This window comes from Nerophis lumbriciformis, linkage group LG25, assembly GCF_033978685.3.
Source record: "Nerophis lumbriciformis linkage group LG25, RoL_Nlum_v2.1, whole genome shotgun sequence".
Lineage (NCBI taxonomy): Eukaryota > Metazoa > Chordata > Actinopteri > Syngnathiformes > Syngnathidae > Nerophis > Nerophis lumbriciformis.
Genome location: NC_084572.2, coordinates 26,851,803 through 26,875,773, shown reverse-complemented (window position 1 = coordinate 26,875,773; position 23,971 = coordinate 26,851,803). Strand labels below are relative to the sequence as shown.

The window sequence follows — 23,971 nt, the reverse complement described above, 5'->3', positions numbered from 1 at the left end:
GCCCTGGAATTTTTTATACCATTTGTTACAACTTAGACTATATTGCCAAATGTTTTTGGCCACCTGCCTTTACTTACATATGAACTTGAAGTGCCATCCCATGGAACTGTCCAAAATGTTTTGGTATCCTGGAGCATTCAAAGTTTCTTTCACTGGAACTAAGGGGCCAAGCCCAACTCCTGAAAAACCACACCATAATTCCTCCTCCACCAAATGTCACACTCGGCACCATGCAGTCCGAAATATAGCGTTCTCCTGGCAACCTCCAAACCCAGACTGGTCCATCAGATTGCCAGATGGAAAAGCGTGATTCATCAGACCAGAGAAGGCGTCTCCACTGCTCTAGAGTCCAGTGGCAACGTGCTTTACACCACTGCATCCCACGCTTTCCGTTGGACTTGGTGATGCATGGCTTAGATGCAGTTGCTCGGCCATGGAAACCCATTCCATGAAGCTCTCTGCGTACTGTACGTGGGCTAATTGGAAGGTCACATGAAGTTTGGAGCTCTGTAGCAACTGACTGTGCAGGAAGTCTTTGCACTATGCGCTTCAACATCCGCCGACCCCTCTATGTCAGTTTACGTGGCCTACCAGTTGGGGGCTGAGTTGCTGTTGTTCCCAAACTCTTCACTTTTCTTATTACAAAAAGTTGACTTTGGAATATTTAGGAGCAAGGAAATTTCCCAACTGGATTTGTTGCACAGGTGGCATCCTATGACAGTTGCACGCTGGAAATCACTGAGAGCGGCCCATTCTTTCACAAATGTTTGTAGAAACAGTCTCCATGCCTAAGTGATTAGGACACCTGATTCTCATCATTTGGATGGGTGGCCAAATACTTTTGGCAATATAGTGTATCTTTGCGAGCAGTCCTTTCCGAGGATGCTGGACATAAAAACGAAGAAAAGGAACGGACTTTGCTGTGAACATGACATGAGAGTGGCACTTGCCAAGGTGAAGCATTTAGGGACGGCGTGGCGAAGTTGGTAGAGTGGCCGTGCCAGCAATCGGAGTGTTGCTGGTTACTGGGGTTCAATCCCCACCTTCTACCATCCTAGTCACGTCCGTTGTGTCCTTGGGCAAGACACTTCACCCCTTGCTCCTGATGGCTGCTGGTTAGCGCCTTGCATGGCAGCTCCCGCCATCAGTGTGTGAATGTGTGTGTGAATGGGTGAATGTGGTGATACTGTCAAAGCACTTTGAGTACCTTGAAGGTAGAAAAGCGCTATACAAGTATAACCCATTTATCATTTGTTGTGAGTTCATGCACTGCGTTGGTTTTGTTCTTTGAACGAGGTGATGTTCATGCACGGTTCATTTTGTGCACCAGTAAAAAAACATGTAACTTTGTCTTGAATTTGAAAAAATATATATGTATATATTTTTCACTAAAGAAGGTTTCGGTGAATGCGCATATGAAACTGGTGGGGTTCGGTACCTCCAACAAGGTTAAGAACCACTGCTCTATACACATTATTATTACTTTATTACTGTTCTTCATTTAATTGAAGCAAACGTATGCAAACATGACCTCTGATGCTCTCATGTTCCAAGCCTGGTATGGCCTGCATGAAGACTACTGCATCGACACTTCAACACACTACAACACACACTAAACTCTCTACGTGCACGTGTGTTGTGTTGGAAGGAGTACTTGTTCTCTGCGAAGGAACCTCCCGCAGCTTCACTCGTAGTGTGTGTGTGTGTGTGTGTGTGTGTGTGTGTGTGTGTGTGTGTGTGAGCACTTTATAAGTGCCGTGATTCGGAAGGAAGCATGAATGACCGTGGAGTGTTGTGTATGTGAGCATGAGCCCGTGTGTGTCATCTCCAGCTGAGCAGCAGGATGCAGACAACCAGGAAGAGATAAGCGCGGGTGAATGGAGGGAGCTCTACATGTGTGTGTTTGTGTGTGTGTCCGCGTAGGGAAATCGCTTCACAAAGGCCTGGAAGTGTGTGTGTGTGCATGTGTGTGCGTGTGTGTGTGTGTTCTCCCGTCTCACAGTGCGGGACTCGGAGGAGATAAGCAGACCGCCAAATATTCCCGTTGTGTTTTCCCAGTGAAAACAGGAGGCGGAATACCAACCAGTCGGACGATGCCAGGGGGTCACGCCTGGAATGAGACGCGCTTCCACGTCTTAAGACTTGTAATGCCATCAAACGCGTTGCCATGGCAGCAAGGAAAACACTTTTTAAAAACATGAAATACAATCAAGCTCCAATCAAATGAATCAAATTGATCTTTGGAGCATGAGTGCAGCAAATGTCACCGCAACTTTTACTCACGCAGTAGTATATAATACTGCATATTTTGGTACATTTACTGCATGTTTTAGTGCATACACTGTATGCATTTGTGCATGTATCACATGTACTCTACTGCTACTTATACTGCATATATTAGCACATATATTGCATGTATTATTGCATAAGTATATGTATTTGAGCATATACCACATGCATTGCTATATATACTGCATGTATGAGTACATATACTGCATGTATTAGTGTATGCACTGTGAGTATTTGTGTGTACAGCGTATTTGAGCATGCAGTATCTCACATGATTGCTACATATACTGTATACTGTATTAGTGCATACACTGCATGTGTTAGTACATATAATGCATGTATTAGTGCATGCACTGTATGCATTTGTGCATATATCACATGCAATGCTACATATACTGCATGTGTTAGTACATATAATGCATGTATTAGTGCATACACTGTATGCATTTGTGCATATATCATATGCAATGCTACATATACTGCATGTGTTAGTACATATAATGCATGTATTAGTGCATACAATGTATGCATTTGCACATATATCACATGCCTTGCTTCATATACTTCATGTGTTAATACATATAATGCACATATTAGTGCAAACAGCGTATGTATTTGTGCATATATCACATGCATTGCTACATATTTTGCATGTATTAGTACGGTACATATCATTCATGTATTAGTGCATGTACTGCATGTATTGGTGCATACACTGTATGTATTGGTGCATATATCACATGTGTTGCGTCATAAACTGAATGTATTATTACAGTACATATACTGAATGTATTAATGCATGTATTGTATGTATTTGTGCATATATCACATGCATTGCTTCAGATACTGCATGTATTATTACAGTACACATACTGCATTTATTAGTGCATACACGGTATGTATTTGTGCTAACATCACATGTATTGCTTCATATACTGCATGTATTATTGCAGTACAAACACTGCAATGGTATAGTGCATACATTGTATGTATTTGTGCATACATCACATGCAATGTTTCATATACTGCATGTATACTGCATGTATTAGTGAATACACTGTATGTGTTTATGCATACATCAAATGCATTGCTTCATATACTGCATGTGTTAGTACATATACTGCATGTATCAGTGCATACTGTATATGTATTTGTGCATATATCACATGCATTGCTTCATATACTGCATGTATTGGTACATATACTGCATGTATTAGTGCCTACACTGTGAGTATTTGTGTGTACAGCGTATTTGTGCGTACATATATCACATGAATTGCTTCATGTACCGCATGTTTTGGCACATATATTTCTTCATAAACTGCATGTATTATTGGTACATATACTGCATGTATCAGTGCATACTGTGTGTGTATTTGTGCATATATTCAATGTATTGCTACATACAGTGGGGCAAAAAAGTATTTAGTCAGCCACCAGTTGTGCAAGTTCTCCCACTTAAAATGATGACAGAGGTCTGTAATTTCCATCATAGGTACACTTTAACTGTGAGAGACAGAATGTGAAAAAAAAATCCAGGAATTCACATTGTAGGAATTTTAAAGAATTTATTTGTAAATTATGGTGGAAAATAAGTATTTGGTCAATAACAAAAATTCAACTCAATGCTTTGTAATATAACCTTTGTTGGCAATAACAGAGGTCAAACGATTACTATAGGTCTTTACCAGGTTTGCACACACAGTAGCTGGTATTTTGGCCCATTCCTCCATGCAGATCTTCTCGAGAGCAGTGATGTTTTGGGGCTGTTGCCGAGCAACACAGACTTTCAACTCCCTCCACAGATTTTCTATGGGGTTGAGGTCTGGAGACTGGCTAGGCCACTCCAGGACTTTCAAATGCTTCTTACGGAGCCACTCCTTCGTTGCCCGGGCGGTGTGTTTGGGATCATTGTCATGCTGGAAGACCCAGCCACGTTTCATCTTCAAAGCTCTCACTGATGGAAGGAGGTTTTGGCTCAAAATCTCACGATACATGGCCCCATTCATTCTTTCCTTAACACGGATCAGTCGGCCTGTCCCCTTAGCAGAAAAACAGCCCCAAAGCATGATGTTTCAACCCCCATGCTTCACATTAGGTATGGTGTTCTTGGGATGCAACTCAGTATTCTTCTTCCTCCAAACACGACGAGTTGAGTTTATACCAAAAAGTTCTATTTTGGTTTCATCTGACCACATGACATTCTCCCAATCCTCTGCTGTATCATCCATGTGCTCTCTGGCAAACTTCAGAGGGGCCTGGACATGCACTGGCTTAAGCAGGGGGACACGTCTGGCACTGCAGGATTTGATTCCCTGTAGGCGTAGTGTGTTACTGATGGTAACCTTTGTTACTTTGGTCCCAGCTCTCTGCAGGTTACTCACCAGGTCCACCTGTGTGGTTCTGGGATTTTTGCTCACCGTTCTCATGATCATTTTGACCCCACGGGGGTGAGATCTTGCGTGGAGCCCCAGATCGAGGGAGATTATCAGTGGTCTTGTATGTCTTCCATTTTCTGATAATTGCTCCCACAGTTGATTTTCTCACACCTAGCTGCTTGCCTATTGTAGATTCACTCTTCACAGTCTGGTGCAGGTCTACAATTCTTTTCCTGGTGTCCTTCGACAGCTCTTTGGTCTTGGCCATAGTGGAGTTTGGAGTCTGACTGTTTGAGGCTGTGGACAGGTGTCTTTTATACAGATAACCAGTTCAAAAAGGTGCCATTAATACAGGTAACAAGTGGAGGACAGAAGAGCTTCTTAAAGAAGAAGTTACAGGTCTGTGAGAGCCAGAGATCTTCCTTGTTTGAAGTGACCAAATACTTATTTTCCACCATAATTTACAAATAAATTCTTTAAAATTCCTACAATGTGAATTAATTCTTGGATTTTTTTTTCACATTCTGTCTCTCACAGTTGAAGTGTACCTATGATGAAAATTACAGACCTCTGTCATCATTTTAAGTGGGAGAACTTGCACAATCGGTGGCTGATTAAATACTTTTTTGCCCCACTGTATACTGTAATAAATTAGTATATATGCTGAATATATTACTACATGTACTCATATACCACGTTTATTAGTGCATACAGTATATGTATTTATGCATAGAGTCCATCACGTTACACATACTGCATGCATTACTACATATACTGCATGCATTACAACGTATACTGCATTCAATAGTACATATTACGCATGTATTTGTGCATATATCACATGCATTACTGTGCAGGGATTCTCAAACTGTGGTACATGTACCACCAGTGGGACACAGGCTCCATCTAGTGGTACGCCAAAATATCAATTGATTGAAATACACTATTTTATTTTCCCATAATTCACCACGATATTACTGTTCAAACTGTGTGTAATGTTACAGTGTCCAAAAATAATAAATATACTTCTCAAATAAAACCTCTTCCTTGTTTTTAATGAATTCTTTGGCCTACTACGCAACTGCATTTTACGGTTGGTCATTATGGTGGTACTTGGAGAGCCAAGTTTTTTCTGTAGTGCCATCCATCCATCCATCCATTTTCTACCGCTTATTCCCTTTGGGGTCGCGGGGGGCGCTGGAGCCTATCTCAGCTACAATCGGGCGGAAGGCGGGGTACACCCTGGACAAGTCGCCACCTCATCGCAGGGCCAACACAGATAGACAGACAACATTCACACTCACATCCACACACTAGGGCCAATTTAGTGTTGCCAATCAACTTATCCCCAGGTGCATGTCTGTAGTGGTACTTGGTAAAAAAAAAAAGAAAAAAAGTTTGAGAACCACTGTATTAGCACATATACTGCACGTGTTAGTGCACACAAATATCACAAGCATGGTCCATAAATTGTAGGTATTGGTACATACATGACTTTAAGTAGTACAAGTACTTTATCGATTGGTATGTATACAATATGTAGTAGTAAATTTACTGGATTATTGGTACGTATACTGAATATGCAGGTACAAATTTACAGAATGCATTTATTAGCAGTAAATATACTACATGGATTAGTGCATATACAGTATGCATATTGTATAGCACAAACTGAGTACCTGTACCATTTACTGTATGTATTGGTCCATTCACTACATCAATTGATACATATACTTGGTACATATACAGTATGCATTGATATACATAAATATATTTATATACGTATATATACTACATAAACTAGTACATATACTTTATTTATTAGTACATATACAGTATGAATGTAGTGGTAAATATACTGGATCATTTGTATGTATATATATATATATATATATATATATATATATATATATATATATTGGTACTGTACTGTACCGCATGTTTTATTTGGTGCAAATGCTGCATGAGCTACAACACATACTGCATGGATAGGTACATATAGTGCATGTATTATTGTTAATAGAAGGTCCATACCCTGCTTTAAATAGTACACATACTTCATGTATTGATTAATATACTGTAAATAAAGGTATATTTACTGTATCATTGGTACATATATTGGACATATTCTTAGATGTACCTCAAAATGTGGTATATACACTGTACTGCATGAAATGGTACAGAATAACAATGTATTAGTACATATAGTGCATGTATTGGTCCATATGCCTCACACATGCTCACTTAAACTGCACATATTGGTACATACGGTATGCATTTATGAAAATAGAGTATATATGGTGCATCAATAGTATGTGTTGGTAAGTATTGGTAAGTATAATGTATGCACTAGTACCAATACAGCTTGTATTGGCACATACACGATATGTGCTGGAACATAATACTGTGTGCATGGGTATTTGGTATACATACTGTACAATACTGTACAATATTAGTACATATACAGCCTGAGTTAGTAGAAATCCTGCATGTATTTGTACATCTAGTAGAGGCATTGCTTTAAATACTGTATGTGATGGTATGTTATGTATTTATGGGCATGTTTTGGTACATCCTGTGCTAAACTCACACTTCCATTGCAGGTGATGGAATGTGCAGAATTCCAAGAATACATTTCCTGGTTGAGTGAAATTGAAAAGCCAAATGAAGTACTGTAATACCTTTTTTACAAATACAACTTGAGGTCAACATTGTGCAGAAATTATCATATATGTAGTCAGCACGGTGCCTTAAAAAGGATGCTTAAAAAAAAGCATGCATACGTGCAGAAATGCAAACATATCAGTATCAATGCAACCTTTATGTACGCTCTCTCACTCAAATAAAAACATGGCTTCTATTTTTTTAACCCTCTCCGTTCATCCAACATATGTAGACTGACTGTCTCCCGGCATTACACACACACACACACACACACACACACACACACACACACACACACACACACACATACACACACACACACAAGTTGTTAAAGTCCCAGGATTGAGCATCCACATGAAGAGTGCGCACAAGCCAGAGGTTGTCAGGTTGTTGCATTCGGGTATGTGAGGAATGTGTGTGTCGCTCAGCTGGTGGACGCTCTCGTCAGCGCCGTATTCACAACAAGAAAGACACACGTGCACTTGTGTGTGCATGGAACCAGTCGAGAGGCTGATCAAACGCCCATGAAACTGAAGCTTTGGGGCACAAGTCATTCTGCCCCATCGGAAATCCACCTTGCAACAATAGGCCATGCAAACATGAGGAAACTTTACAAATACATTACCACCACTTAATTGGTTCCAAGTCTGACTTTGACAAATGCATTTTTGATAAGTAGGAATTAATAATTACATATTGAATATTTTCATGACGAGAGCATTAAAACAATCTGTTTTCAACCTTCTAAATGCATTTTTTTTAATCTGTCAGAGAGTCCTCTAAACATGAAAAACCACCTATATAAAGTAGTCATCTTTACACTCAATTAATCAAATATTGTAATGTTGCATGAGGCTGAGCCAATCAGTGGCCACGGTACTGAACAGCACGCTCTGATTGGTTCGATCACATCTAGTGGCAAAAACTATGTCCCGGGATTTGATATTGATTTTGGATTTCGGTCTTCTCTTGTATTTTAGTCGAGTCATTTACTAAAGGTAGTCTATAGGCTACTAGGAGCCAGCCGCTACACAACAGCTAAGCACACAATAGCACACAAGCTAGACATATGTAATGAGTGTCCTTCTAAAGCAGCACATTTGCAAATATAAACATGTATCAAATAATTATAGTTGCCTATAACTATACAAAATCTCCAAGGCACAAGTGTATCAGAAAGTATCCAGTAACAAACGTGTCCACATTATTCAACTTACTTTGTCACTTATTCTGGCCAGTAGGTGTACCCAAATAAACAATTACCACTCCACTTCCACCTAAAGACAGCATAAGTCCATTCCAGACATTTGAAAATAAATATTGATCATACCTTCCATTGTGTTTCACCTGATCAAACTATTTTTATTTCAATTCTACACTACTGTGCTGATAGCGTATCGGATCAATATCAGTATCGGCGAATACTCAAGCTCCAATATCGGAAGTGAGAAAGTTGTATCGGGACACGATGCTACTGTAGTATTGATATTTCTAGTTCATTTGGCCATTTATATGCTTGAAAATGCTTAATTTAGGCCATAAATACGTAGAGTATGCTAAAAATAAATAAACAAATCTGTGATAAAGTAAAACCGCAATATTTGAGGCGCGATGTGGCGGCAGACGACTTTATGGTACTACCAAAAGTGCGGAAAATCCAAAACACAGCAACCAAAAAAATAACTAATGTATAATTGACAATTGTATGTGTTTTGCCTGTTTAAAAAAAAATAAAAAATTGCAACAGTGATCCAACACTGTCTTACAGACCAATCAGACATAATGCTTTATTTCCTTAGTACCGTTTGAGTCTGTTTTTGTTTCTTTCCCTTTTTTTGTGGGGCAGAGAAGTCCTTTATGGAGTGTGTCTTTATTACAAAGCTTTTTTTTTTTCCATACTGAATTTATGTAACTGAATTTTTTGCGTTTGAATTTTGTGAACTGAATTTTTTGACATCAAATTAAGCTGACAATTTCATTGAATTTATTTTTTTTTTTTAGCAAAATGCGTGTGTAAAAAAATTCAGTGTAAAAATTTTTATACACTGAATTTCTATACAATTAATTTTTTTACACTGAATTTTTATACACTGATTTTATTCCAATGAAATTGTCAAGCACAATTTGATGTAAAACATTCAGTTCACAAAATTCAAATGCAAAAAAATTCAGTTACATAAATTCAGTGTAAAAAAAAACCACTTTCATAATAAAAACACAAATTAACCTCCATATCCTTCTCCACCAAATTGCAGTGAACACACATAGTGAGCATTTTTAGTTCCTTTTCTTGAAATTGGTCTTGAAGGCACCATCATTCTGCCTATTTCAACTCCTTCCCTTCTGTTTTCATCCACTCCTGAAAAAAAAAATGTGTCTGGGGGCCAGTATATCTGATTTTTAGGCACACTAATACAAAACCTCACAATAATGTCTGATTGAAAGCTAAAAACGTTATGACAGACCGCCTGAAAAAAACGGAATGGAATTTTCCTTTTTATTACTGAATGAGACACCCAGAATATACATTGAAATAAAGAATGTGGGATTTACAATATTAACTATGAACGATAAAACACTGAATATTGAAAACTAAGGGTGTAACTGTACGTGTATTTGTATTGAACCGTTTCGGTAAGGGGGGTTGGGTTCGGTTCGGTTTGGAGGTGTACCACACGGACATATTAAGTAGCGCACCGCACGTTGTGTAAACAATGCACACTGAGGCACAACACACGGCATGCTAGCAACTACTACAACATGCAAAAGGCAGAGCTGGAAGACCCTCTTGCCTCGTTAAGATCTCCCGTTTGGGAACATTTGGGCTTCGCGGTGCGATACAACAATGGATAACATCGCTTCAACGAAGAGAAAGACGAACAAACACAGCTCCCACCGCATTCAAGCAGCCTCTCCTCGGCGAGTCAGGCAGGGCTAAAGAAATAACAAATGTTTTTATAGCAGCAAATTTAAGACCATATTGCATTAAAAACTAGATTTTGACCCACTTCTATGGTGGAAGAACAATGAGCCCATATATCCTCTTACTGCCAAGTTAGCCAGGCACTACCTCGCCATACCTGCTACCTCCGTGCCCAGCCAAAGGGTATTTTCCACAGCTGGAGACATTTTAACTGCAAGCAGGTCTGCTCTTTCTGCAGACAATGTGGATAAACTGATTTTTCTGGCAAAAAACATGAAGATTGAGTGAAAGTCACCAGGGTTAAAGGCTGGGGCGGAAAAAGAAAAATTAATCTGAGGCTGAGGTGACTTGAAACTGTTTAATGTTGCAGTTTTTGTATGTAGAAGAACAATGTTGTCATTTTATTTAATCTGAGCAACAACTTGAAGCAGTTTATTATTATTATTATTTATATTATTTATATATTATATATATTATATTATTTATTATTATTACTGTCTATTGTGAGCGAACTGTGGCGCTGAATTTCCCCCAGGGATCAATAAAGTACTTTCTATTCTATTCTATTTCTATTCTCTTTAATGTTGCACTTTATATGTGGAAATGTTGCACTTTATATGTAGAAAGGTTTTGTTAAGAAACCAATTCTGAGCCTTATCTTATTTAGTTTTTATTTTATATATGTTGACCGCATTAACCCTGGCAATGGACCCTGTGTGTATATGTATGTTATTGTTATGCTTAGCATTCATGACTGCCTGCTGTTGCACTGATCAGCCTAGTGGTGGCTCACATCCATTTTAAAGCAATGTTAAAAGGATAAAGCCATTGTTTACAAATTTTGGTAAATAAATAACCATAAAATGTATATTTTGTTGTTTTCTTACTGTACCGAAAATGAACCGAATCCTTGACCTCTAAACCGAGTTACGTACCGAACCGACATTTTTGTGTACCGTTACACCCTTATTGACAACATATGAACGTCACACACCCTCTCGATAAACATATTTTACAATCTAGCGAAACGCAACAAAAACAAACAACAACAAACAAACAAACAAAGCGAAATATGAATGCGAGGGGTAAAAAAAATATCTACAATCTGATCATACTTGCCAACCTTGAGACCTCCAATTTCGGGAGGTGGGGGGTGGGGGGCGGGGTGGGGGTGGGGGGCGTGGTTAAGATGGGAGGAGTATATTTACAGCTAGAATTCACCAAGTCAAGTATTTCATATATATATATATATATATATATATATATATATATATATATATATATATATATATATATATATATATATATATATATATATCCCCGCGACCTCGAAGGGAATAAGCGGTAGAAAATGGATGGATGGATGGATGGATGGATATATATATATAAGAAATACTTGACTTTCAGTGAATTCTAGCTATAAATATATATTTATTTTATTATATATATATATATATATATATATATATATATATATATATATATATATATATATATATCCATCCATCCATCCATCTTCTTCCGCTTATCCGAGGTCGGGTCGCGGGGGCAGCAGCCTAAGCAGGGAAGCCCAGACTTCCCTCTCCCCAGCCACTTCGTCCAGCTCCTATATATATATATATATATATATATATATATATATATATATATATATATATATATATATATATATATATATATATATATATATATAAATAAAAGAAATACTTGAATTTCAGTGTTCATTTATTTACACATACACACACACATAACACTCATCTACTCATTGTTGAGTTAAGGGTTGAATTGTCCATCCTTGTTCTATTCTCTGTCACTATTTTTCTAACCATGCTGAACACTCTCTCTGATGATGCATTGCTGTGTGGCACGCACAAAAGTGCTTTCATCAAATGCACTAGATGGCAGTATTGTCCTGTTTAAGAGTGTCACAACATTGCTGTTTAGGGCAGACGAACTGCTTTACGGTAGACGAAAACGTGACTGCTGTTGTTGTGTGTTGTTACCGCGCTGGGAGGACGTTAATGAAACTGCCTAACAATAAACCCACATAAGAAACCAAGAACTCGCCCTCCATCATTCTACAGTTATAACGTGATTGGGCAGGTACGCTGTTTATATTGTGGGAAAGCGGATTCAGGTCCGCATGGAGCTGGAGGGGGCATGGCCTCCAGCTCCGCCTGAATTTCGGGAGATTTTTGGGAGAAAATTTGTCCCGGGAGGTTTTCGGGAGAGGCGCTGAATTTCGGGAGTCTCCCGGAAAATCCGGGAGGGTTGGCAAATATGAGTCTGATATATCTGATTATGTCACTAAGCTTCAGAACTTTGTAGTAAAAATCTCCGTCCGCGTCTGTCCCTGACATTCGCATTTCAGGCTGGCCGCTCTGGAAACACTCTGTGGAAACGCTCCCCACCCACACTGCTTGGGGCCTGTCATGATCTGTGGTCTGGATTATGTTTTTGTTAGTTTTGGACTCTTTTAGTTCCTGTTTGCGCTCCCTTGTTTGTTTAGTTACCATTATTAGTATCACCTGCCTCATGTGTTCGGGACACGCACCTGCTCTAATCAAGAGACTATTATTTAAGCCTGTCTTTGCCAGTTAGTCGTCCTGGCGTCATTGCTCGTTTCATGCCACAGTTTCATGCTTGTTTCATGCTTGGTTCATGCTGCTCGTTCCATGTCCTATTCCAAGTTTTTTGCTAGTTATTTGTTTCATGCCACAGTAAGTTTTGTTTGTTCTATGTCCATAGTTCAGGCTAGGTGTTAGCGTATGTTTCCTGCGTTAAGTTTTATGTTCCTTAGCCTCTCGTGCAATCGGCACGCTTTCCTTTTGTTTTAGTTCCTGTCTTTTGTCCTGTGTAGGATTAATGAATTAATAAATATGTTCCTAACTTCAAGTCCTGTCCGGAATAGTCCGTTTGCGTCCTGGGAGAACAAACCTCGCAGTAAGCTGCGAAAAACCCCTCTCGTCATGACAGTGCCTCGTCTGAGCTGCTGTGACTTAGATGACCATAGTAACTAGTATATCATGCAAAAGCCCAGATTCCAACCATTGAAATACTTTGTATAGTTCAAGACCTATGGTAATTTGAAAACATCACTACACATCATAATGGCGGCTACAGTTTCCATATTAAAGGGGAACATTATCACCAGACCTATGTAAGCGTCAATATATACCTTGATGTTGCAGAAAAAAGACCATATATTTTTTTAACCGATTTCCGAACTCTAAATGGGTGAATTTTGGCGAATTAAACGCCTTTCTAGTATTCGCTCTCGGAGCATCGGGAAGCAATCCGCCATTTTCTCAAACACCGAGTCAAATCAGCGCTGTTATTTTCCGTTTTTTCGACTGTTTTCCGTACCTTGGAGACATCATGCCTCGTCGGTGTGTTGTCGGAGGGTGTAACAACACGAACAGGGACGGATTCAAGTTGCACCAGTGGCCCAAAGATGCGAAAGTGGCAAGAAATTGGACATTTGTTCCGCACACTTTACCGACAAAAGCTATGCTACGACAGAGATGGCAAGAATGTGTGGATATCCTGTGACACTCAAAGCAGATGCATTTCCAACGATAAAGTCAAAGAAATCTGCCTCCAGACCCCCATTGAATCTGCCGGAGTGTGTGAGCAATTCAGGGACAAAGGGACAAAGGACCTCGGTAGCACGGCAAGCAATGGCGGCAGTTTGTTCCCGCAGACGAGCGAGCTAAACCCCCTGGATGTCTTGGCTCACACCGTCCCTTATGCCACCGAAGATGATCAAGAGAAGAATATCGACCCTAGCTTCCCTGGCCTGCTGACATGAGGGTATGTCTACAGAATATATTAATTGATGAAAATTGGGCTGTCTGCACTCTCAAAGTGCATGTTGTTGCCAAATGTATTTCATATGCTGTAAACCTAGTTCATAGTTGTTAGTTTCCTTTAATGCCAAACAAACACATACCAATCGTTGGTTAGAAGGCGATCGCCGAATTCATCCTCGCTTTCTCCCGTGTCGCTGGCTGTCGTGTCGTTTTCGTCGGTTTCGCTTGCATACGGTTCAAACCGATATGGCTCAATAGCTTCAGTTTCTTCTTCAATTTCGTTTTCGCTACCTGCCTCCACACTACAATCATCCGTTTCAATATATTCGTAATCTGTTGAATCGCTTAAGCCGCTGAAATCCGAGTCTGAATCCGAGCTAATGTCGCTATAGCTTGCTGTTCTATGCGCCATGTTTGTTTGTGTTGGCATCACTATGTGACGTCACAGGAAAATGGACGCTGGAATTTAACGATGGTTAAAATCAGGCACTTTGAAGCTTTTTTTAGGGATATTGCGTGATGGGTAAAATTTTGAAAAAAACTTCGAAAAATAAAATAAGCCACTGGGAACTGATTTTTAATGGTTTTAACCCTTCTGAAATTGTGATAATGTTCCCCTTTAAAGATGTAAAAACATTATTTGGGAATGTCCGGCGAGCCAGATTGAAAAGCTTAACGGGCCGCATGTGGCCCCCGGGCCTTAATTTACCCAGGTCTGATCCATGCTAACCTCACTGCGACAAGCCATTGATTCCAAGCTCCGCCTCCAGAATGTTTGTAAAATGATTTTCTCGTCACGATGACCAAAAGTAACACTCTTGCTGCTTGTTGTCCCGCTGAGGTTACCTTCAAGTCCCGTAGCCGCCCCACTTTACGTCCCCAGCTGTCTTTTAGCACGTTGCCGCCCCTCATCTTTGCATTTTATTGACGTTACTGCGCTCGCAAAATGGTATTATATTACCCCGACATGGGAATATGTGCAAAACTTTGGTTTTATTACAGCCGATGCTTGATCATTTCACATGTTGTTAATATAGTACAATGAGCAAAAGTATTGGGACGCCTGACCATTTCTTTTACAAGAAGCGAAAAGGTTGTTTTTCCTCATTTATGATGTAAATACAGTACACACACACACACACACACACACACACACACACACGCACACAGAGAATATGGAGAGGCTTTGTGATGTTCCACAGCCTGACATTAAAAGTGTGTGAGAGCATCCCCACATGTTTTGGTTGTGTACAGTCCAGATGTTTCTCATCTGTCTTGATGGTTGATTTAACATCATGACACACACACACACACACACACACACGCTCACACAACATCTTAGGCTATGGAGCATCTTTATATTCCTCCTCACACAAAATCATTTTGCTGTGTTGCATTAAAAAGGGGATGCTTTTATGCAACAAAACACAAACAATATATGAAAATGTGCCTGTAACACGTTTTCAAACACTTTTTAAGTCAATCCAAGATGAAATCAGATTAATTAAATGCAAAACACATTTTAAAATGCAACAGTAGGCACTTTAAACAGGCCATTTAAACACTTTTTAAGTACTTTCACTAATGATTTTCGTTATTTTTGCACAACTGTAATTATTGCTTATTCATCAAAACATAAACAGGTGCGTTATTTGGTATCGCTTGTCACTTTAAAAAGGGATGTGTACAGTATGCATACATTGTAATAGATCAGGGGTCGGCAACCCAAAATGTTGAAAGAGCCATATTGGACCAAAAATACAAAAACAAATCTGTCTGGAGCCGCAAAAAATTAAAAGCCATATTACATACAGATAGTGTGTCATGAGATATAACTTGAATTAAGAGGACTTAAAGGAAAGTAAATGACCTCAAATATAGCTACAAATGAGGCATAATGATGCAATATGTACATATAGCTAGCCTAAATAGCATGTTAGCATCGATTAGCTTAGTCATGCAGTGACCAAATATGTCTGATTAGCACTCCACACAAGTCAATAACATCAACAAAACTCACCTTTCATGCACAACGTTAAAAGTTTGGTGGACAAAATGAGACAGAAAAAGAAGTGGCATAAAACACGTCCTAGAAAGTCGGAGAAAGTTATACATGTAAACAAACTACGGTGAGTTCAAGGACCGCCAAAATTAGTAGGACAAAACGGCGCTCGCCAAATACTCGAATCAGTGAAGCATGTTTAATATAAACAGTGTGCTTTGTAACAATTAGGGAGGCTTGTGTCATGTTTGTCCTCCTACATAAACCATATTAAAACAAAAAATAATTTTTTCCCCCTCATCTTTTTCCATTTTTCATACATTTTTTAAAAAGCTCCAGAGAGCCACTAGGGCGGTGCTAAATGCGGCTCTAGAGCCGCGGGTTGCCGACCCCTGTAATAGATGCTTGTGGACTTTATGATGGATTTTCGCCACTTTTCCAGCGTTTTACAGCAGTGATAAATGCTTATTGATACAAATATGTCACTATGTGACAAGAAATGGGATGCTATGTGCTATATCAGTGTTTTTTCAACCACTGTGCCGCGGCACACTGGTGTGCCGTGAGACACAGTCTGGTGTGCCGTGGGAGATTATGTAATTTCACCTAATTGGGTTAAAAATATTTTTTGCAAACCAGTAATTATAATCCGCAAATGTGCCGTTGTTGAGTGTCGGTGCTGTCTAGAGCTCGGCAGAGTAACCGTGTAATACTCTTCCATATCAGCAGGTGGCAGCAGGTAGCTAATTGCTTTGTAGATGTCGGGAACAATATGCGGGAGGCAGCGTGCAGGTAAAAAGGTGTCCAACACTTAAACCAAAAATAAATAAAAGGAGAGTGCCGCTAAGAAAAGGCATTGAAGCCTAGGGATGGCGACGCAAAACGAAAGTTAAACTGAACTGGCTGCAAAGTAAACAAAAACAGAATGCTGGACGACAGCAAAGACTTACAGCGTGTGGAGCAGACGGCGTCCACAAAGTACATCCGTACATGACATGGCAAGCAACAATGTCCCCACAAAGAAGGATAGCGTCCGCACAACTTAAATAGTCTTGATTGCGAAAACAAAGCAGGTGCGGGGAATAGCGTTCAAGGAAGACATGAAACTGCTAATGGAAAACACCAACAAAAAAGGAAAAGTCACCAAAATAGGAGCGCAAGACAGGAACTAAAACACAACACACAGGAAAACACCAAAAAACTCCAAATAAGTCACGGCGTGATGTGACAGGTGGTGACAGTACACCTACTTTGAGACAAGAGCTATAGTCATGCATGCTTGGTTATGGTTTGAATTCATATTCAACAATTGCGAGAAAGACTTTTTATTGTCAATATCGGCTACTGAGTTTCATTTTTCAATGATTTCTGCTGGTTGTGTGCCTCGGGATTTTTTCATTGAAAAAAATGTACCTTGGCTCAGGAAAGGTTGAAAACACTGCGCTATACAAACACACATTAAAGATAAAATACCAATGATTGTCACACACACACACACACTAGGTGTGGCGAAATTATTCTCTGCATTTGACCCATCACCCTTGATCACCCCCTGGGAGGTGAGGTGAGCAGTGAGCAGCAGCGGTGACTGCCCCCGGGAATCATTTTTGGTGATTTAACGCCCAATTCCAACCCTTGATGCTGAGTGCCAAGCAGGGAAGTAATGGGCCCCATTTTTTTAGTCTTTGGTATGACTTGGCCGGGGTTTGAACTCACAACCTACCGATCTCAGGGCGGACACTCTTACCACTAGGCCACTGAGTAGGTTAGAGAAGCAATACAAATAAATAAAGGAAAAGGTGCCTTTTAAGCACATTTAAGGTGGATTTTCATGGTTTTTGAGCACATTGTAACTGAGATACATGCATATTATCCCAAATAATGTAACAATGTGTTAGTGCAATGCATTATAAGACATTGTAGTGAGCTATAAACAAACAGAAATATGTTTTGCAGAAGATTTAAAAAACGAAATTAAAGCAAAATGTACCTTTAAAATGCGTCATATTGTTACGTTTTGCAGCACCTCACAGCTGTCATAAATGCTTATTGATCAAATATATGTCACAATATCACAAGATATGGAATGCAAACAAGCAAACATATGTTTTGGAGAAGCAATACTAAATTAAATGAAGGCAAATGTATTTTTATGCACAATCTTTGCCGAATTTGAGCACTTTGAAGGTGTATTTCTATGCCCATTGAGCTGTGATCTGGGGACGGAGAGTGGCCAAGCCAGCAACCCGAGTGTTCCTGGTTCGATCCCCGGCTTCTACCATACTAGTCACGTCCGTTGTGTCCTTGAGCAAGACACTTCACCCTTGCTCCTGACGGGTCATGGTTAGGGACTTGCATGGCAGCTCCCGCCATCAGTGTGTGAATGTGTGTGTGAATGGGTGAATGTGGAAATAGTGTTTTAAAGCGCTTTGAGTACCTTGAAGGTAGAAAAGCGCTATACAAGCATAACCCATTTACCATGTCATCAATCAATCAATCAATGTTTATTTATATAGCCCTAAATCACAAGTGCTGTGGTGAGGGGGCGACTTGTCCAGGGTGTACCCCGCCTTCCGCCCGATTGTAGCTGAGATAGGCTCCAGCTCCCCCCGCGACCCCGAAGGGAATAAGCGGTAGAAAATGGATGGATGGATAAATCACAAGTGTCTCAAAGGGCTGCACAACCGACTCAGTGGCCTAGTGGTTAGAGTGTCCGCCCTGAGTTTGGTAGGTTGTGAGTTCAAACCCCGGCCGAGTCATACCAAAGAATATAAAAATGGGACCCATTACCTCCCTGCTTGACACTCAGCATCAAGGGTTGAAATTGGGGGTTAAATCACCAAAAATGTTCACCTTTCATAAACCAGCTTCCTTTTTGTTTTTTTGTTTTTTATTTATATTTATTCTGGGTGTATATTTACTATCTGCCTATGTTGAGAAGAAAGTGATGTACTAATTATTTTCCATTTTACGACTGTACCTTTAACTTACTGTATGTAGGACCTGGGGGGGGGGGGGGGGGGGGGGGTTATGTGTGTATGGGGTATGTGTTGGGTTGCTGTTCTTGGAAGTGGGGTGGGAAAAAAAGGGGAAAATGTGACTACTGTTCTATTGTATATTGTAATACCTGTCAAATTTAATAAAAACATTTATAAAAAAAAAAAAATCACCAAAAATTATTCCCGGGCGCGGCCACCGCTGCTGCCCACTGCTCCCCTCACCTCCCAGGGGCTGATCAAGGGTGATGGGTCAAATGCAGAGAATAGTTTCGCACCTAGTGTGTGTGTGACAATCATTGATACTTTAACTTTACTTTAACTTTAAAAAGTCAATACAACATCCTCGGTTCAGAGCCCACAAAAGGGCAAGGAAAAACTCACAACCCAGTGGGATGTCAATGTGAATGACTATGAGAAACCTTGGAGAGGACCACATATGTGGATGACCCCCCCTCTAGGGGAGACCGGATGCAATGGACGTCGAGTGGGTCTAGCATAATATTGTGAAAGTCCAGTCCATAGTGGATCTAACATAATAGTGAGAGTCCAGTCCAAAGTGGGGCCAGCAGGAGACCATCTCGAGCGGAGACGGGTCAGCAGCGCAGAGATGTCCCCAACCGATGCACAGGCGAGCGGTCCACCCCGGGTCCCGACTCTGGACAAGTCATTTGTAAAATTGCCACAGGTGCAAATGTGTTGTTAAAGGACAATGTAGTGTGCTATTATGGAAACATATGTTTTGCTGCGGGCAGCACGGTGGAAGAGGGGTTAGAGCAGTGATCCTCAACAGGCGGACCGCGGTCCATGTCCGGACCCAGCGACGTGTCCGTCCGGACCCAGCACGAATTATAGTAAAAAAAAAAAAAAAAAAAAAAAATTTTTTTTTTAATTTTTTTTTTTTTAATTATTATAATTATCCATCCATCCATCCATCTACTTCCGCTTATCCGAGGTCGGGTCGCGGGGACAGCAGCTTAAGCAGGGAAGCCCAGACTTCCCTCTCCCCAGCCACTTCGTCCAGCTCCTCCCGGGGGATCCCGAGGCGTTCCCAGGCCAGCCGGGAGACATAGTCTTCCCAGCGTGTCCTGGGTCTTCCCCGTGGCCTCCTACCGGTCGGACGTGCCCGAAACACCTTCCTAGGGAGGCGTTCGGGTGGCATCCTGACCAGATACCCGAACCACCTCATCTGGCTCCTCTCGATGTGGAGGAGCAGCGGCTTTACTTTGAGCTCCCCTCGAATGACAGAGCTTCTCACCCTATCTCTAAGGGAGAGCCCCGCCACTCGGCGGAGGAAACTCATTTCGGCCGCTTGTACCCGTGATCTTGTCCTTTCGGTCATGACCCAAAGCTCATGACCATAGGTGAGGATGGGAACGTAGATCGACCGGTAAATCGAGAGCTTTGCCTTCCGGCTCAGCTCCTTCTTCACCACAACGGATCGATACAGCGTCCGCATTACTGATGACGCCGCACAGATCCGCCTGTCGATCTCACGATCCACTCTTCCCCCACTCGTGAACAAGACTCCGAGGTACTTGAACTCCTCCACTTGGGGCAAGATCTCCTCCCCAACCCGGAGATGGCACTCCACCCTTTTCCGGGAGAGAACCATGGACTCGGACTTGGAGGTGCTGATTCCCATCCCAGTCGCTTCACACTCGGCTGCGAACCGATCCAGTGAGAGCTGAAGATCTTGGCCGGAGGAAGCCATCAGGACCACATCATCTGCAAATAGCAGAGACCTAATCCTGCAGCCACCAAACCAGATACCCTCAACGCCCTGACTGCGCCTAGAAATTCTGTCCATAAAGGTTATGAACAGAATCGGTGACAAAGGGCAGCCTTGGCGGAGTCCAACCCTCACTGGAAACGTGTCCGACTTACTGCCGGCAATGCGGACCAAGCTCTGACACTGATTATACAGGGAGCGAACCGCCACAATAAGACAGTCCGTTACCCCATACTCTCTGAGCACTCCCCACAGGATTTCCCGGGGTACACGGTCGAATGCCTTCTCCAAGTCCACAAAGCACATGTAGACTGGTTGGGCAAACTCCCATGCACCCTCAAGGACCCTGCCGAGAGTATAGAGCTGGTCCACAGTTCCACGACCAGGACGAAAACCACACTGTTCCTCCTGAATCCGAGGTTCGACTATCCGGCGTAGCCTCCTCTCCAGTACACCTGAATAGACCTTACCGGGAAGGCTGAGGAGTGTGATCCCACGATAGTTGGAACACACCCTCCGGTTCCCCTTCTTAAAGAGAGGAACCACCACCCCGGTCTGCCAATCCAGAGGTACCGCCCCCGATGTCCATGCGATGTTGCAGAGTCTTGTTAACCAAGACAGCCCCACAACATCCAGAGCCTTAAGGAACTCCGGGCGGATCTCATCCACCCCCGGGGCCTTGCCACCGAGGAGCTTTTTAACTACCTCGGCAACCTCAGCCCCAGAAATAGGAGAGCCCACCACAGATTATAATTATTATAATTATAATTATTATAAAAAAAATATAATAATTGTATTCATCTGTGAGTTATCGCTAGCGCAAGTCAACGTTCTTCGTTGTTTTTAATCAAATATCTCCACGTTTCGTTTACACTTCTCGTGTCTCACTCACTCCGTCTCTCTCTCTCTCTCTCTCTCTCTCTCTCTCTCTCTCTCTCAGAGAGAGAGACGGAGTGAGAGCGAGAGAATGCCACTCTGATTGGCTAATTCCGGGGTATAGGTTGTCATCTCTATCACGACACGCTGATAGGCTGTTGCCACCTGGGTCATACACATGTGCAGTGCACAGTGCATGGAACCTTTCGCTGCAGGCACACAGTTGTCTCGTATCGCTACTTCGCTAACTGTTCACTCGTCAGTCACTGAATGTGAATCAAATCACAATGGCATGCTCCAAGTTGGCTCAGGCTGGTAAAAGAAAGGTGGACAGGGAAAACCGACGTTTCAAGGAAGAATGGACAGAGCAATATGTTTCATCCTACCTACTGCAAGTACCAGATCAATGTGTCTAATATGCAACAGTACTGTTGCTCTGGTGAAAAGTGAAAATCTGAAACGTCACTATCTGAAAGAGCACCGCGAATTTGAAGAGACATTTCTTCATGATTCAGAGCTAAGAAAAAAAAAGAAATCACGAGGCTGAAAAAGTCATATGAAACATCAAGCAAGATTTTTGTTAAATCTATGACACAACAACAAATAGCAACAGAGCAGTAACGTGCGGTGAGGTTGATGGCTGGTGAGGCACTGACTTCATCACAGTCAGATTTACAAACATATGAACCCTAAAGCGTATCTTATTCACCATTTGATTGGCAGCAGTTAACGGGTTATGTTTAAAAGCTCATACCAGCATTCTTCCCTGCTTGGCACTCAGCATCAAGGCTTGGAATTGGGGGTTAAATCACCAAAAATGATTCCCGGGCGCAGCGCCACTGCTGCCCACTGCTCCCCTCACCTCCCAGGGGGTGATCAAGGGATGGGTCAAATGCAGAGGACACATTTTTTCAAAGTTCTTATTTATTTTTGTTTCAAAGAAAATATTTCATGTATTTTATTGGATATTTATTTTATTTTTGTTAATTTTAAGAAAATGTTAAACTACCTACCTCCTGCTACTATATAAGCTTGACCGATAATAAACGGACCCAGCCTGTTTAAAAAAAAACATTTGTGGACCTTCAAGATTTGTACTTGAGGACCCCTGGGTTAGAGCGTCAATCCCGGGCTCGGGATCTTTCTGTGTGGAGTTTGCATGTTCTCCCCGTGACTGCGTGGGTTCCCTCCGGGTACTCCGGCTTCCTCCCACCTCCAAAAACATGCACCTGGGGATAGGTTGATTGGCAACACTAAATCGGCCCTAGTGTGTGAATGTGAGTGTGCATGTTGTCTGTCTATCTGTGTTGGCCCTGTGATGAGGTGGCGACTTGTCCAGGGTGTACCCCGCCTTCCGCCCGATTGTAGCTGAGATAGGCTCCAGCGCCCCCCGCGATCCCAAGGGCATAAGCGGTAGAAAATGGATGGATGGATGGATGTTTTGCTGCAGCAATCAAAAAGAGACTTTATGTCTTAAGGACACTTTATGCACAATTCAAGTACTATTAATGCGCATTTTTAAGCTTTGCAGCACCTTGCAGCTGTGATAAATCGATTTTAATCCTAACACACGAAGGGTGCAAAAGTACTAGTTCACTTGGTGGCATGATAAGAGTTTGTTTATAACGAACAGAAATGTGCTTATGTAAGCTTTAAATATGAAACTAGGTGCATTTACAGCACGCTTTACGCACAACCCAGGCACGTTAAGTGCGCATTTGCGCAGCTGTGATAAATACATTTAACTAATATATGTGCAAAAGTGTTTTTTGGATTGTAATATTTATGGGAATAAATTAAAACATGTGTTTGCGTGGTAGTGAGAGACAGCTTTGTTTTTGTAAGAAAATGTGTTTAAAAGTGCATTAGGCGGTTGAAGCAAGGTGCAAAGGTGAAAGTGCAGCGGGACAACACTGGAGGAAGGTGGCATCCTTGCACGCACGCACACGCACGCGCACGTACACAAAAGTGCAAGATAAAAAAATATATAAATATTTTTTTGTTTTTTAGTAAAGTGGACTCACCAGCTTTACAAGGGTCCTTGTAGTCGATGGTGTCCGCTCTCTCGTCCTCATAGTAGTCATAGTCCGCATCGTCATAGTCCGCGCTGAAGACCACTTTGCCCCAAAAAGTCCACCCGGCCAGCAGCAGCGTGATCCAGCGCATCTTGGCGGACAAAGTCCTGCGGTCCATCTGAGAAATAGTATGCCGCTTGCCGGTCCGCTCCTCCTGGTTGTCTCTAGGACGTGTTCTCCGGTAAAACCGACTCGTTGTCGCTCACGGTGGTGAAGGCTGTCCG

At 41.6% G+C, this 23,971-nt stretch overlaps 1 protein-coding gene across 2 annotated transcripts in view; it reads right to left on the bottom strand.

Moving 5' to 3' along the window:
* Positions 1 to 23,971, bottom strand: part of tll1 (tolloid-like 1) — an 86,916-nt gene that overhangs the window by 53,913 nt on the left and 9,032 nt on the right. For both annotated transcript variants that reach the window (XM_061984070.1, XM_061984071.1), the window contains exon 2: positions 23,697 to 23,971. This exon is cut by the window's right edge and continues 89 nt beyond it. In XM_061984070.1, coding sequence (XP_061840054.1) covers positions 23,697 to 23,865 — 169 coding nt within the window. In that variant the 5' untranslated portion in view covers positions 23,866 to 23,971. The remainder of the gene's footprint in view (positions 1 to 23,696) is intronic.